The following is a 12,701-nucleotide window of genomic DNA, read 5'->3' as shown; positions in this document are numbered from 1 at the left end:
CGGGAGTGTGTGATGGGACGGTGTGGAGGGAGCTTCACTCTGTGTCTGACCCCGGGAGTGTGTGATGGGACGGTGTGGAGGGAGCTTCACTCTGTGTCTGATCCCGGGAGTGTGTGATGGGACGGTGTGGAGGGAGCTTCACTCTGTGTCTGACCCTATTTCTTACAAGATATCTTTATTTTAAATTCAGTACTACAAATATTTCCAAACCAGTGGCTAACACAATTACTAGACAAATGACATTATCCTAAAACGTTTCCATTTCTATCAATGATGGTGTTTATTACCTTCCCTCCCCCACGGAGCTCAATGATCCCGGGACACCTTTATGGTCCCCATGAACAGTGAGTGTTCCCTCTCAGTGATTACCCGGGCACAGACATACCCCCTAAACATTGCCAGACAGTCTGTCTGGGCAGATTCCTGTCACCCGTTTCCAGGACCCACAGATAGCTGTTTTAGCCAGCCCAGGAGAAAGTAGACAAGAACATCCTCATCCATCCTTGACACCCCGCTCCCCCCGTACTGGATGACCGTATATAAATGGGGAGGAGGGCTGAAATGTAACTAGGCGGCGAGGAGCATCTCTCACAGTTATGCAAAAAGAGACTGTGTACGTGTGGTACACGGTCTCCTCCAGCCTGCAGAGCTAACGGGCTGGGAGATCCGTGTACAAACTAAGGAATTGTGACAGGGCACTGCTCTATGCAGCAGTCTCGGCCTCAGATCTCCGAGATGCACGGGAAGAACTCCCTCGTAATGGGACTTCCGTTGGGAACCCCCTTCCTTGCCCCCAGGTTGGGATGGTGGACAGGGGCTAAGAAGTGGAAGGTGTGGAGCAGCAGCCCAACAGGTAACTTTTACCTGCATCCCTGAATGAGATTGTTGGTGTCGATGAAAGACGGCTCAAGTTGTGTGGGCTGGGCCCCCGGATAAGATTGCTGGGCCTGGGCCCGACAGGCGCAGCGGTGAGCCCAGCGGCCCGAAGTCACTCCACACACCTGAGCCTCACTGACATCTATGAGGTAAGGTGGGGCCGGCCGTCCCCTGGCTGGGTCTGCTCCCTCTGCCAGAGGAGAGAGTTCCTGGCCTGAGTCAACAATGTTCCAGACTCTCAGTTGGTCCTGATTGAATCCGGGCAGACTCTGCAAAGCTGATGCCCGCTGGTGGTAGCTGCATCTCTTCATGAAGATAGCAGTGCGCCCCCCCCCGGAGAAAGTACGTCAGCAACACATGCCAGCTGGGAGGAACCTCTGCAGGGTCCTGAGGTGGAGAGCCGCCAGCCGCAACTGTCCGCCCTCTCCCACTGGGAGACTCAGGACCACTGCAGAGACCCAGTGTCTCCTCTTGTCCCAGAAGAGGTCCACTAACTTCCTCTGCATCCTTGTGACAAAGGGCAAGGTGGGGGCAAAGTGACCATCCGGTACCACAACTTGGAGGCCACCAGCTGGTTTATGACCACCACCCTGCCTCGATAGGAAAGCACCCTGAGAAGATCTGACCAGCGCCCTAGCCGGCCCATGACTTTCGTCTCCAGGACCTGCCAGTCCGCCAGCCAGGTCTCTCAGCAGCACTCTGGTAGACTCCCAGATCTAAGAGATGCCTGGTGCTTCACTCAAAAGGTCTCATCTTCTCTGGCAGTGTGTCCACCTGCCACTGACCACCAAGATTCTGGAACATTTCACCTAGTTGATCGGGTGGTGGATACTGCTAAGAAAACTTCCTGGCACTTGTGTGTGCTCTGCAGGTCACTGTGTCTGTCACCATTAGGAGCACAACATCTGTAGGCTGAGAGGATGTCCTTTATGTCCCATTCACACAGAACCAGACACAGGAATGGCTCTACAGAGATGGTATACAACTGGCCGGACATGGGGCACCCCGGATGTACTACTCTTCTAAAGGGAGTGGCTGCTGTCGGTGATCCATCGACCTGGACAAGGCACTCTGTGGCAGAGTATAGGAGCCGAACCTGGGCTACAATGTGTGGTCTGAGCCCAAATGTCTGTGCAGTGCCCACCAGGAAACTGTGGTCTGCCCAGTCAAACACCTTCTGGTCAAGAGAGAGAAATCCCAGTTTCCTAGAGCAGGTGGATCAGGGTCGAGACCAGATGGACATTGTCCTGAATGGACCAGCCTGGGACTGTGCAAGATTGGTCAGGGTGAGTCTCCTGTCTCAACACTGAGCCAAGACGGTTGGCCATTCCCTGGGTGAAGATCTTGTAGTCTGCACGCAAGAGAGAGACCAGACACCAGTTCTTTAGCAGGCGGAGGTCTCCCTTCTTGGGCAATAGGACCACAACAGCTCTCCGCCATGAGAGGGGCATTTCCCCGGTGGCTCTGCTCTCCATCAAGGCATCCCTGAAAGCTTGAAAGAACTCCATGCTTAGGCCATCTAGGCCAGGGGACCTGCCCCTCTGGAGTTGCTGAAGGGATGTAGACTGCTCCATCTGAGTCAGGGGTGTCCAGCCACTCTACGTCCTCTGGGGTGACTGGGGCAAATCTTTGCAGATCACACTGCACACGTCCACAGTTAACGGATCTGGTGAGAATAAGGATCTATAGAAGGAGCAGCCTTCTGCATTGATTTCATCAGCGTCCGTGACGGAGGAGTCATCAGCAGCCAGTAATTCCACTAGCCGTTTTTGGACTCCCCGCCACTTCTCCGGTGCGTAGAAGAAGGGTGAGCCACGGTCCAAATCCTACAGCATCTGGATCTGTGACCTCACAGACGTACCTCGGGACTGCTGGAGCTGCAGATCCCTCAGTGTGTTCTCCTCCTGGTGTTCCTGCCGTAACTGTTGGTCCCCAGCAGTCAGACCAAGACGGGACCCTAGGTCAAGCAACGCTCTGTCAAGCCGCTTAATTTCAGAGCCCTGCCTCTTTATCGAGCCCCTAGTGTACTCCCGACATAGAAACCGGATGTGGGCTATGTCCTGCCATGGCCATAAGGAGCAGAAATCCACCCATCTCTCCCTCCGGTAGACCCAGAATGCTCGGAATGAATCCCAGAATTGGCTGTCTCCCAGCAGCCAGTTGTTAAAGGGCCAGTGCCAGTTCCCACCCAAGGGTGCAGAGCAAATTCCATCCACACAAGGTGATGGTCCGGGCACGACTCCAGCCACATGGAGGATACCAACATGCGGGAGATGTATGCCCGAGAGATGTAGAAGTGGTCTATGCGGGCACCCCCCTCCAGACCTTCTCGAGAAGACGCTAGAGTCAGGGTGGAGATTCTGCCAGGAGGCCACCAAGTCAAAGGAGCCCACTCGCTCCTTCAACTTCTTTGCCAATACTGGGTCACGCCGGAAACCAGAGTGGCCCTCCAGCTCGACGGTACAGCTCCATCTGTGAAAGGATGTCTTTGTCCGTGATTCTCCCCCCAGTGAGGTCTCGGTGCACCAACTCATCAGTCTCCAGATAAAACACTGCCTTCCCGAACTCTTCCCTGGAGGCCAAAATACTGGCCTCCCCAACCAGGTCCTCCGTGGCCACTGTGCACCGTTTCACAGCTCACACAATACATTTCCCCCTGCATTCACTCTCCACTGACTGAGACAGGGCATTGGCCGAGGATGGAGAGGCAGCCATCCTTGCCTCACTCCCCGCAAGTCTGCGACTCCCTGCAGACTGGGCCGGGCTGGTGGCTTTAGAGTCTAAAGTGAGAAATATATGCAGCAGTGCTGCTGATAAAGCCCTGGAGTGAGTAGAATTCCTGGACAGGAATGTTTGGAACTTCCTGCAGTTCGCCCAGTCCTGCAGCATCAGCAAATCCCATCACTCCAGGGCTTTGGATCCTGAGAAGTTGGAACACATTCCAGACTCTCCTTAAGACAGCTGGAATGGGGAGGAACCTTCTGTTGCTAGGGCAGTAGGAAGACAGTCCCTTTTTAGGCACTGCACCAGAAATTCCAACACCAGGAAATGCTCCGTCGGTCAAGAAGAACTCCCAGGCCGTTAAAGTTTGTGGCATCTAAAACGCTCCAGCACCCACACGAGAGAGAAACACAACACAGGGAATGGATGCTGCCCCGATGTTAGTGGGGAATAACTGTGTTTCTCTCCCTGCACTCGGAGCAAAGCAGTTTCCTGGCAAGTTGCCAACGGCCGCAGTGGGAAGCTATGCAGTCCAAATTGGCAGAAGAACTCTGAAAGCAGTCTCCACACTAAAACAGCCCTTACTCAGATGTCCAAGAGACCTTCTGTATCTCCCCCAGAGTATCTCACGAACTTTATGCAGCAGTTTTTCCTTGATTTCTCTCAATTCAATCAGAACAGCTCCCTGGGAGTCTGTGATTGGACGGTGTGGAGGGAGCTTCACTCTGTGTCTGACCCCGGGAGTGTGTGATGGGACGGTGTGGAGGGAGATTCACTCTGTGCCTGACCCCAGGAGTGTGTGATGGGACGGTGTGGAGGGAGGTTCACTCTGTGTCTGACCCCGGGAGAGTGTGATGGGTCGGTGTGGAGGGAGCTTCACTCTGTGTCTGACCCCGGGAGTGTGTGATGGGACGGTGTGAAGGGAGATTCACTCTGTGTCTAACCCGGGTGTGTGTGATGGGATGGTGTGGAGGGAGTTTCACTCTGTGTCTGACTCTGGGAGTGTGTGATGGGACGGTGTGGAGGGAGTTTCACTCTGTGTCTGACCCCGGGAGTGTGTGATGGGACAGTGTGGAGGGAGATTCACTCTGTGCCTGAACCCGGGAGTGTGTGATGGGACGGTGTGGAGGGAGATTCACTGTGTCTAACCCGGGTGTGTGTGATGGGACGGTGTGGAGGGAGATTCACTGTGTCTGACCCCGGGAGTGTGTGATGGGACGGTGTGGAGGGAGATTCACTGTGTCTGACCCCGGGAGTGTGTGATGGGACGGTGTGGAGGGAGATTCATTGTGTCTAACCCGGGTGTGTGTGATGAGACGGTGTGGAGGGAGATTCACTCTGGGTCTAACCCGGGTGTGTGTGATGGGACAGTGTGGAGGGAGCTTCACTCTGTGCCTGACCCCAGGAGTGTGTGATGGGACGGTGTGGAGGGAGCTTCACTCTGTGTCTGACCCCAGGAGTGTGTGACGGGATGGTGTGGAGGGAGATTCACTCTGTGCGTGTATTGGGATATTGGGGAGTGTGTGACGGGAATGTGGGGAGAGGGCTCAGTGTGACTGAGTGTTTCTGACTTCAGATCCGTCACGAAAGCACCCTGCGGGGGATGTCAGCAAAGGACGAGTGAATCTTTGTGGTGAGGTAAGTACATCTGACTGCACTGCCCCCACACTTTCTGTCTCCCCCCCACCCCCCCATTTAACTGTGACCCACCCAGCCGTCCCACAGAAGTTACAGTCTTGACTATTGTTAAGAATGGGATTCATGAGCATTTGGAAAACTGGCCTAATGGGTCAGCAAGGCTTTGTGTATGTTGTCATGTTTTAGTAAGTTGATTGGGCTTTTCAAGGAGGTGGCAAAGGTAATTGAAGGTGAGCCTGTGGAGGTTGCGACTTGGGTATTACTGAGAGCTGTCCCCTGTGGGAGGCTCAGGCATAAGACCAAGTTGCAAGGGGTGAATTGGTTCTTTGGTTTCACAAGTGGCTTGTCCATGGAAGATGGGAGATCGTGGGTGTGGAGATGTGACCAGAGGTGACTGGGACATCAAATGTCTATGATAACTAGAAATGACTTGATGAAAATGTGGATGGGTGCGTTCGTAAGTTTGCGGTCAATACGAAGATTGCTGGTGTGGACTATTGCCAAGTGATACAACAGGATAGAAGTCAGCTACGGGCGGAGTAAGTCCCACTGACCACTCGTCATGGTCAGAGTGAGCTCTGCTGACCACTGCCTCTGTCTTATCTTGGCCACAACTCCTTTATTAGTCGAGGCACTGAGTTCAAGAAACGAAAAGTTACATTGCAGCTTTATAAAAGTGGAGTATTGTGCAGTTCTAGGTGCCCCACTACAGGACAGGTGTGGGGGCTTTGAAGAGGGTGCGGGGGCTTTGGAGAGGGTGTGGGGGCTTTGGAGAGGGTGTGGGGGCTTTGGAGAGGGTGTGGGGCTTTGGAGAGGGTAGGGGGATTTGGAGAGGGTAGGGGCTTTGGAGAGGGTGTGGGGGCTTTGGAGAGGGTGTGGGGGATTTGGAGAGGGTAGGGGGATTTGGAGAGGGTGTGGGGCTTTGGAGAGGGTGCGGGGGATTTGGAGAGGGTGTGGGGCTTTGGAGAGGGTGTGGGGGATTTGGAGAGGGTAGGGGGATTTGGAGAGGGTGTGGGGCTTTGGAGAGGATGTGGGGGATTTGGAGAGGGTTAGGGAGCTTTGGAGAGGGTGCGGGGGATTTGGAGAGGGTAGGGGGTTTGGAGAGGGTGTGGGGGATTTGGAGAGGGTTAGGGAGCTTTGGAGAGGGTGCGGGGGATTTGGAGAGGGTTGGGCTTTGGAGAGGGTTAGGGGGCTTTGGAGAGGGTGTGGGGGATTTGGAGAGGGTGTGGGGGATTTGGAGAGGGTAGGGGGTTTGGAGAGGGTGTGGGGGATTTGGAGAGGGTGTGGGGGCTTTGGAGAGGGTTAGGGAGCTTTGGAGAGGGTGTGGGGCTTTGGAGAGGGTTAGGGAGCTTTGGAGAGGGTGTGGGGGCTTTGGAGAGGATGTGGGGGATTTGGAGAGGGTAGGGAGTTTGGAGAGGGTGTGGGGCTTTGGAGAGGGTGTGGGGGATTTGGAGAGGGTAGGGGCATTTGGAGAGGGTGTGGTCTTTGGAGAGGGTGCGGGGGATTTGGAGAGGGTGTGGGGGATTTGGAGAGGGTTGGGCTTTGGAGAGGGTGTGGGGGATTTGGAGAGGGTAGGGGGTTTGGAGAGGGTGTGGGGGATTTGGAGAGGGTGCGGGGGATTTGGAGAGGGTAGGGGGTTTGGAGAGGGTGTGGGGGATTTGGAGAGGGTTGGGCTTTGGAGAGGGTTAGGGGGCTTTGGAGAGGGTGTGGGGGATTTGGAGAGGGTGTGGGGGATTTGGAGAGGGTAGGGGGTTTGGAGAGGGTGTGGGGGATTTGGAGAGGGTGTGGGGGCTTTGGAGAGGGTTAGGGAGCTTTGGAGAGGGTGCGGGGGATTTGGAGAGGATGTGGGGGCTTTGGAGAGGGTTAGGGGGCTTTGGAGAGGGTGTGGGGGATTTGGAGAGGATGTGGGGACTTTGGAGAGGGTTGGGCTTTGGAGAGGGTTAGGGGGCTTTGGAGAGGGTGTGGGGGATTTGGAGAGGATGTGGGGGATTTGGAGAGGGTGTGGGGGATTTGGAGAGGATGTGGGGACTTTGGAGAGGGTGTGGGGGATTTGGAGAGGGTGTGGGGGCTTTGGAGAGGGTAGGGGGTTTGGAGAGGGTGTGGGGGATTTGGAGAGGGTGTGGGGGCTTTGGAGAGGGTTAGGGAGCTTTGGAGAGGGTGTGGGGGATTTGGAGAGGGTTGGGCTTTGGAGAGGGTTGGGGGGCTTTGGAGAGGGTGCGGGGGATTTGGAGAGGATGTGGGGACTTTGGAGAGGGTTGGGCTTTGGAGAGGCTTAGGGGGCTTTGGAGAGGGTGTGGGGGATTTGGAGAGGATGTGGGGACTTTGGAGAGGGTGTGGGGGATTTGGAGAGGATGTGGGGGATTTGGAGAGGATGTGAGGACTTTGGAGAGGGTGTGGGGACTTTGGAGAGGGTGTGGGGGATTTGGAGAGGGTGTGGGGGCTTTGGAGAGGATGTGGGGGATTTGGAGAGGGTGCGGGGGATTTGGAGAGGGTGTGGGGGATTTGGAGAGGATGTGGGGGATTTGGAGAGGATGTGGGGGATTTGGAGAGGATGTGGGGGATTTGGAGAGGATGTGAGGACTTTGGAGAGGGTGTGGGGGATTTGGAGAGGGTGCGGGGGACTTTGGAGAGGGTGTGGGGGATTTGGAGAGGATGTGGGGGATTTGGAGAGGATGTGAGGACTTTGGAGAGGGTGTGGGGACTTTGGAGAGGGTGTGGGGGATTTGGAGAGGGTGTGAGGACTTTGGAGAGGGTTAGGGAGCTTTGGAGAGGGTGCGGGGGCTTCGGAGAGGGTGCGGGGGGGTTTGGAGAGGGTGCGGGGGGATTTGGAGAGGGTGCGGGGGGATTTGGAGAGGGTGCGGGGGATTTGGAGAGGATGTGGGGACTTTGGAGAGGGTTCGGCTTTGGAGAGGCTTAGGGGGCTTTGGAGAGGGTGTGGGGGATTTGGAGAGGGTGTGGGGGATTTGGAGAGGGTGTGGGGGATTTGGAGAGGATGTGGGGACTTTGGAGAGGGTGTGGGGGATTTGGAGAGGGTGTGGGGGCTTTGGAGAGGGTAGGGGGTTTGGAGAGGGTGTGGGGGATTTGGAGAGGGTTAGGGAGCTTTGGAGAGGGTGCGGGGGATTTGGAGAGGGTAGGGGGTTTGGAGAGGGTGTGGGGGATTTGGAGAGGGTTGGGCTTTGGAGAGGGTTAGGGGGCTTTGGAGAGGGTGTGGGGGATTTGGAGAGGGTGTGGGGGATTTGGAGAGGGTAGGGGGTTTGGAGAGGGTGTGGGGGATTTGGAGAGGGTGTGGGGGCTTTGGAGAGGGTTAGGGAGCTTTGGAGAGGGTGCGGGGGATTTGGAGAGGATGTGGGGGCTTTGGAGAGGGTTGGGCTTTGGAGAGGGTTAGGGGGCTTTGGAGAGGGTGTGGGGGATTTGGAGAGGATGTGGGGACTTTGGAGAGGGTTGGGCTTTGGAGAGGGTTAGGGGGCTTTGGAGAGGGTGTGGGGGATTTGGAGAGGATGTGGGGGATTTGGAGAGGGTGTGGGGGATTTGGAGAGGATGTGGGGACTTTGGAGAGGGTGTGGGGGATTTGGAGAGGGTGTGGGGGCTTTGGAGAGGGTAGGGGGTTTGGAGAGGGTGTGGGGGATTTGGAGAGGGTGTGGGGGCTTTGGAGAGGGTTAGGGAGCTTTGGAGAGGGTGTGGGGGATTTGGAGAGGGTTGGGCTTTGGAGAGGGTTAGGGGGCTTTGGAGAGGGTGCGGGGGATTTGGAGAGGATGTGGGGACTTTGGAGAGGGTTGGGCTTTGGAGAGGCTTAGGGGGCTTTGGAGAGGGTGTGGGGGATTTGGAGAGGATGTGGGGACTTTGGAGAGGGTGTGGGGGATTTGGAGAGGATGTGGGGGATTTGGAGAGGATGTGAGGACTTTGGAGAGGGTGTGGGGACTTTGGAGAGGGTGTGGGGGATTTGGAGAGGGTGTGGGGGCTTTGGAGAGGATGTGGGGGATTTGGAGAGGGTGCGGGGGATTTGGAGAGGGTGTGAGGACTTTGGAGAGGGTTAGGGAGCTTTGGAGAGGGTGCGGGGGCTTCGGAGAGGGTGCGGGGGGGTTCGGAGAGGGTGCGGGGGGATTTGGAGAGGGTGCGGGGGGATTTGGAGAGGGTGCGGGGGATTTGGAGAGGATGTGGGGACTTTGGAGAGGGTTCGGCTTTGGAGAGGCTTAGGGGGCTTTGGAGAGGGTGTGGGGGATTTGGAGAGGGTGTGGGGGATTTGGAGAGGATGTGGGGGATTTGGAGAGGGTGTGGGGACTTTGGAGAGGGTGTGGGGACTTTGGAGAGGGTGTGGGGGATTTGGAGAGGGTGTGGGGGATTTGGAGAGGGTGCGGGGGATTTGGAGAGGGTTGGGCTTTGGAGAGGGTGCGGGGGATTTGGAGAGGGTGTGAGGACTTTGGAGAGGGTTAGGGAGCTTTGGAGAGGGTGTGGGGGCTTTGGAGAGGGTGCGGGGGGATTTGGAGAGGGTACGGGGGGATTTGGAGAGGGTGCGGGAGATTTGGAGAGGGTGCAGAGGAGGTTCCGCAGGGTGCTGCCTGGATTAGAGGCCTGAGCTGTAAGGAGAGGTTGGACGATTTGGGTTGTTTTCTCTGGAGTGACAGACTGAGGAGAGACCCGATAGAGGTTTATAAGATCACAAGAGATACATAAAGAGCAGGCAGCCAATATCCTTTTCCCCAGGTGGAAATGTCTAATATCACATGTGAGAAGGGGATAGTTCAAAGGAGATGTGAGAGGGGGATTTTTTTGGCACAGAGTGTGGTGGGTGCCTGAAATGAGTTTTCAAGGGTAGAGGTGGTGGCAGTTAAGGTAGAAGTGTTTATGCTGCTGGTGGTTGGACACACGGATGTGCAGGGACAGGGACAGGGACACTGGGGAGAAGGAGCTGTTGTTGTGCTGTACCAAGTTCTCCCCTGCCCTAACCACAGCTCTTCCTGTTGCAGACCAGCGAGAGGGAGTACGTTGGACCGACCATGACAGAACAAACGACTGCCCCCTCCGTCCTGCTGTCTGCATCCACAGCTCGGATCATCTGCAGCTCCGTGTCCTCCCCCTCTCGAATCCCTCCGCTCCTGTAAATATGCCCTCAACCTGCCAGGGACCAGCCCCAGAGCAGCAGCCCACCACGGGGAGTGGGAGAGCCTGTGGAAGGCCCAGGGTCCCGTGTCGTGCCGGCGGTGGGCTGTGCAAATTCTTCACACCTCATTAAAGAGAAGGAATCGGTGCCACCGGCTCAGTTCGTTCATTTCCGGGGAGGGGTGGACGGGTGATCGAGGGGCGTTGAGGAGTGAGCAGGGGCATATCATGGGGAGCCACGTGAAAGGCAGGAATGAATGGCGAGGGGGGAGTAAAAATCAATCCCACAATCAGTGGAAGGGGGGTGGGATTCGTGACAACATTCACGATCACTGGGAGAGGGCGGATGGAGAGACTCTGCTCCTGATCAGTCCTTCTGCCTGCAACCCTGGTACATAGTGGGGAGAGGACGGGGGAGCGTTACGTATGGGGAGAGGACGGGGGAGTGTTACGTACGGGGAGAGGACAGGGGAGCGTTACGTACGGGGAGAGGACGGGGGAGCGTTACGTACGGGGAGAGGACAGGGGGAGCGTTACGTACAGGGAGAGGACTGGGGAGTGTCATGTATGGGGTGAGGACGGGAGGAGCGTCATGTACGGGGAGAGGACAGGGGAGTGTTACGTACGGGGAGAGGACAGGGGGAGCATTATGTACGGGGAGAGGACGGGGGAGCGCACGTATGGGGAGAGGCAGGGGAGTGTTACGTACGGGGAGAGGACGGGGGAGTGTTACGTATGGGGGAGAGGACGGGGGAGCGTCACTTATGGGGAGAGGACGTACTGGGAGAGGACGGGGGAGTGTCACGTACAGGGAGAGGCAGGGGAGTGTTACGTACGGTGAGAGGACGGGGGAGCGTTACGTATCGGGAGAGGACGGGGGAGGGTGATGTATGGAGAGAGGACAGGGGAGCGTCACGTACAGGGAGAGGACGGGGGAGCGTCACGTACAGGGAGAGGACAGGGGAACGTTATGTACAGGGGAGTATTACGTAAGGGGGAACGTTATGTATGGAGGAGTGTTATGTATGGGGAGAGGACGGGGGGAGTGTCACATATGGGGAGAGGATGGGGGAGCATTACGTACGGGGAGAGGACGGGGGGAGCGTCACGTACGGGGAGAGGACGGGGGAGTGTTACGTACGGTGAGAGGACGGCGGAGTGTTACGTACGGGGAGATGACGGGGGAGTGTTACGTACGGGGAGAGGACGGGGGAGCGTTACGTACGGGGAGAGGACAGGGGGAGCGTTACGTACGGGGAGAGGACGGGGGAGTGTTACGTACGGGGAGAGTACGGGGGAGCGTCACGTATGGGGAGAGGACAGGGGGAGCGTTACGAACGGGGAGAGGATGGGGGAGTGTCACGTATGGGGAGAGGACGGGGAGCGTTACGTACGGGGAGAGGCAGGGGAGTGTCACGTACGGGGAGAGGACGGGGGAGCGTCACGTACGGGGAGAGGCAGGGGAGTGTTACGCACTGGGAGAGGACGGGGGGACGTCACGTACGGGGAGAGGACGGGGGAACGTTATGTATGGGGGAGTGTTATGTACGGTGAGAGGTCGGGGGAGAGGCAGGGGAGTGTTACGTACGGGGAGAGGACACTCCCCCGTCCTCAACACTCCCCTGCCTCTTCCCCGTATGTAACACTCGCCCTGTCCTCTCCCAGTGTTACGGACGGGGGAGCGTCACGTACGGGGAGAGGACGGGGGAGTGTTACGTATGGGGAGAGGACGGGGGGAGCGTCACGTACGAGGAGAGGACGGGGGAGTGTTACATACGGGGAGAGGACAGGGGAAGCGTTATGTACGGGGAGAGGTCGGGGGAGAGGCAGGGGAGTGTTACGTACAGGGAGAGGACACTCGCCCGTCCTCAACACTCCCCTGCCTCTTCCCCGTACGTAACACTCGCCCTGTCCTCTCCCAGTGTTACGTACGGGGAGAGGACGGAGGAGTGTTACGTACGGGAGAGGACGGGGAGAGCGTACGTCACGGGGGGAGGACGGGGAGAGCGTCACGTACGGGGAGAGGACAGGGGAACGTTATGTACAGGGGAGTGTTACGTACGGGGGAACGTTATGTATGGAGGAATGTTACGTATGGGGAGAGGACGGGGGGAGTGTCACATATGGGGAGAGGACAGGGGGAGCGTTACGTACGGGGAGAGGACGGGGGAGCGTTACGTACGGGGAGAGGACGGAAGAGTGTTACGTATGGGGAGAGGACGGGGGAGCGTTACGTACGGGGGAGCGTTACGTACGGGGAGAGGACAGGGGGAGTGTTACGTACGGGGAGAGGACGGGGGAGCGTTACGTACGGGGAGAGGACGGGGGAGTGTTACGTATGGGGAGAGGACGGGGGAGTGTTACGTACG

The 12,701-nt window shown here is 57.3% G+C and overlaps 1 protein-coding gene across 1 annotated transcript in view; it reads left to right on the top strand.

Moving 5' to 3' along the window:
• pitpnbl (phosphatidylinositol transfer protein, beta, like) overlaps nt 1-10,481 on the top strand; it is a 73,930-nt gene extending 63,449 nt beyond the window's left edge. The window contains exons 11-12 of the mRNA XM_063063054.1: nt 5,174-5,235; nt 10,200-10,481. Of these exons, the coding sequence (XP_062919124.1) occupies nt 5,174-5,221 (48 nt within the window). The 3' untranslated portion in view covers nt 5,222-5,235; nt 10,200-10,481. The remainder of the gene's footprint in view (nt 1-5,173; nt 5,236-10,199) is intronic.
• The last annotated feature ends 2,220 nt before the right edge of the window (nt 10,482-12,701 follow it).

Source organism: Mobula hypostoma, chromosome 11, assembly GCF_963921235.1.
Source record: "Mobula hypostoma chromosome 11, sMobHyp1.1, whole genome shotgun sequence".
Classification (NCBI taxonomy): Eukaryota; Metazoa; Chordata; class Chondrichthyes; order Myliobatiformes; family Myliobatidae; genus Mobula; species Mobula hypostoma.
This window is presented reverse-complemented; position numbering and strand designations above follow the sequence as displayed.